The 3,933-nt window shown below is 48.1% G+C and overlaps 1 protein-coding gene across 1 annotated transcript in view; it reads left to right on the forward strand.

Annotated features, from left to right (window-relative positions):
- The window catches only part of LOC104275595 (trinucleotide repeat-containing gene 6C protein-like), a gene marked incomplete at its 3' end in the record, with an annotated part of 16,075 nt that overhangs the window by 2,102 nt on the left and 10,040 nt on the right, over positions 1-3,933 (forward strand). The window contains 1 exon segment of the mRNA XM_009871596.1: positions 1-1,369. This exon segment is cut by the window's left edge and continues 17 nt beyond it. Within this exon segment, the coding sequence (XP_009869898.1) occupies positions 1-1,369 (1,369 nt within the window).

Raw genomic sequence — 3,933 nt, forward strand, 5'->3', positions numbered from 1 at the left:
AGCAACGGCGTCAACGGTGAATGGGGCAAGCCCCCCAACCAGCATTCCAATAGCGACGCCAATGGGAAGGGAGCGACAGGGTGGGAGAGCTCTAGTGTTACCAGTCCGAATCCTGCCGCGCAGCAGGGCAACGAACAAATGAACTCTTGGGCCAAAGCTGCGGCGTCCGGCACCACAGCTAGCGAAGGAAGTAACGACAGTGGTGGGAGCCAAAATGAGGGCAGTGCTGGGAGGGAGGGGGCTGGAGAGGGAAGAAGGAGAGACAAAGGGATGATAGACCAAGGGCAAGTTCAGTTGCCAAGAAATGACCTTGACCCCAGGGTCCTGTCCAATACGGGGTGGGGACAGACCCCTGTAAAGCAAAACACTGCCTGGGAATTTGAAGAGTCCCCAAGGTCCGAGCGAAAGAATGACAATGGAACAGAGGCCTGGGGTTGTGCAGCTACTCAATCTTCAAACTCAGGGGGGAAGAACGATGGGTCCATCATGAACAGTACAAATACCTCTTCAGTATCTGGGTGGGTCAACTCTCCGCCGGCAGCTGTTCCAACAAATACAGGTTGGGGAGACAGTAACAACAAAGCACCAAACGGCCCAGGGGGATGGGGAGAGTCAGCAAGCTCTACTACTGTTAATAATGCTGCTGCTGCCAAAAGCGGCCACACTTGGAGTGGGACCGCGAATCAGGAGGACAAATCACCTACCTGGGGGGAGCCTCAGAAACCCAAATCTCAAAACTGGGGAGATGGACAGAAATCAAATCCAAGCTGGACTTCAGGAGGTGGAGACTGGACAGATTCATCTTCTGTTCCCGGACACTTGGGTGATGGGAAGAAGAATGGATCTGGATGGGATTCTGACAACAGGTCAGGCTCTGGCTGGAACGATTCCACGAGGTCTGGGACCAGCGGGTGGGGAAATGGCACAAACAGCAAGGCTAATACAGGTACAAGTTGGGGGGAATCTTTAAAGCCAAGCCCCCAACAAAATTGGGCTAATAAACCCCAGGACAACAATGTGAGTAACTGGGGAGGAGCTGCTTCTGTCAAACAGACGGGGTCGGGGTGGGTTGGTGGGCCAGTGCCAGCCAAACAAAAGGAGAACTGTGAGGCAACTGGCTGGGAAGAGCCATCTCCACCGTCCATTCGCCGCAAGATGGAGATCGATGACGGTACCTCAGCTTGGGGCGACCCAAATTACAACAACAACAAGACTGTAAACATGTGGGATAGAAATAATCCCATCATTCAGAGCAGTACCGCAACCAGTACCACCACCACGAGCACCATGATCAGCACGAACATGGGTGAACCTCAGCCGTCGCACCAGTCAAGTGCCCAGCCGAACCGGTCCCCGCTGCTTGGTCCAGGTAGGAAAACCGTTTCATGTTCTATACCGGTACCGATTACTGACGTGCTCCCTGGCCTAGTCAGTGGGTTGTTATATATGAAGAGTAGAAATCCGCTATTTATGTCACAGAAGTTTATTCGTTTACTCCGAAGGAGCGTTAACTTGTCTCGAGGACGGAACCCCTGGCACCTGCCGCACACGGGCTTCCGCAGCCCCGGGGAACGCGAGAAATGCTTCAAACAGTATCTGCTCAATAATGCACCGGGGTTTGATTGTTGATCCCTGTTTGTTCTGTCAGCTCTTCCACAGTTAGTTGGGAGTTCAGGGGTTTTTTTGCTAACCTTTCTTTTTTTCTCTTATTTGTCTCCTGTTACCATTCCTCGGTCTTTGTTCTTGTTTACACAGCCCGCATCTGTTTCTGCAAACCGTAGCTCTTGGCAGCAGACGTTTTTTAACGGTTGCATGAATCTAGGCTGTTGCTATTTCTCCGTCTTCTGTTTTTTGTCTTTTATGAAGAAATGGTTCTTCTCTTCCATGCCCCCACCCTTGAGCACAGGTAGTAACCTGGGTTTCTGTGGGATTCACATGAAGCTGGATTGGTTCAAGATGTTCATGTTCAGGGTGGCTGGGAAAAGTTATTCCAACTTCAGCTGGGTTACAAGGCAAGTTTTTAGGCATCTAGGAATTTTTCTGTTCGAAGGCAAGGTAGTGGTGTGGACGAGCAGCAAGGAATAAAAACGGGGGGGGAAATGAGAAAAATGCTTAGGGGCAGGGTGTTCAGATAAAAGTTGCGAGCAGCCCTGCGCTGTGTCATCACCACAGACTGTTCCGAATAAATCTAATCATGCGATGCTCTTTGAAATTCTTCCTCTGATTTTTGTATCCAAGTTTGTGTTTTGTCTTGATCATGGCTAAATATTGACTTTTTACCATGTTTTTCTCCAAGTGGGGTTTGTCCTACTTCTCTTATTTCCATCATTTTTCTCTTTGATGTTTTGAAATAATTCAGACTTACTGTAATGTCTCTGTATAAATAGTCTCATGTTCCCTACTCTGGACAAATATTTTAATAGCTGAGACTTTCTATTTTAGTAAAACAATATGTGCTCCAGAAGGAAAAAACCTTTAAATAGATTTGCACTTGGTCAATCCAAGGTACGTGATCCATAATTCATTTCCCTTAAACTTAGTTTATCCATGCTCAAAACTTTGCCCATTAAACTGACACTTCAGATGTCTGAATTGTAGTGGAGATATCAGGGAAGTGGGGTTTTGGTTTGTTTTGGGGTGGGGATTTGAATTTTTTTTTTTCTCCCCCCCATCGAACTGGTTTTTGGATGATTCCATCAGCGGTTGTAGGACTTCTCGCACACAGCAGTGTGTCGTTAGCGGAGTCACATAATCCTAACACCTTGCCGAGGAAATCTCGCTCTTCAGGGTCGCTCTGATTTTGAAAATGGAATTTAAAACCTAATCTGCAGTGATTCTCCTGGAGAACAGCTGATAGCAAAGGAAGGGTTTCTTTCTAGCAGCGTGTCTGTGCAGCCCGAGAATTAACGTGTAGCCGTCCGCTGCAGCTGCCCCGTGACAGCGTTCAAATGGCAGCGGTGTGGGTGCTGCAAAAATGTTAATTGGAAAGATTCTAAGATACTAAAGCAAACCCAAGTCTCAATATCCTTAAGACAGCATTCAGGAAAGAGGATAATCTGAGTAATAGCAAAGATGATTTAAAATACAGTTCTGATATTAAGAAGAAGTTCTTGAGACCATAAGTGCTTTTTGTAGATTTTTGGGTACGTGCGCTTACAGTTGCGTGCGTAGGCACAGGTGCTGGAAATATTTTGAAGGATTGTTGTCGAAGGTGCAAGTGGAAGCTGGAGCTGCCCTGTGTCTTTGCTTTTGACTGTGCCTGAGAGGGGCTGGTCTTGTGCTTATCTTACACAGAGAGCACAAAAAATTTCATTTAAAATGACCCCATTGGCTTCCCCATTGAAAGTGGGGGTGACCTGTTGTTTAACGTTGCAGACAGCAGCCGTAGAGCGATGGCCTCTTGGTCTTTGTGGAAGTTTGCACAGACTTAAACTGGCTCCAAATCACAGCCCATGTGGGGCAGCTAAAAGTCGAGGAGCAAGCGATGCGCGGCTTCCCTGCGGCACGGGCACGGGCTCACAGTTTGTTGTCGTGCCGTTCAGCCTTTTTCCCTGCTCCGATTCCCTGTCCCGTTGGCTGTGCATTCCCAGCCTCTGCAGCAAGAGAGGCAAGAACCCTACAGACAGGAGACTTTGGTAATCTACAATTAAATCTCATCCAACAGCAGTTCTTTTCCATGTACGGTATTTCCGTACAAAACGTGACCGTGTGGTTACAGGCTGTGCCGCAGGACAGGGCTTAAGTGCTCGCCTAAAATCTTAGAACACTTGAACCCAGTCGTTACCGCTGGCATTTTGTCTTCTGCATGGATCACGATGTGCTCTGACGATAATTTTTACGATTCCCTGTTATTCAGGAAAATATTGCTGGTGAAGGGCCTGGAGAATAGATCTTACGAGGAGCGACTGAGGGAGCTGGGTCTGTTCAGTTTGA

Source organism: Apaloderma vittatum, unplaced genomic scaffold (assembly GCF_000703405.1).
Source record: "Apaloderma vittatum isolate BGI_N311 unplaced genomic scaffold, ASM70340v1 scaffold41236, whole genome shotgun sequence".
NCBI lineage: Eukaryota > Metazoa > Chordata > Aves > Trogoniformes > Trogonidae > Apaloderma > Apaloderma vittatum.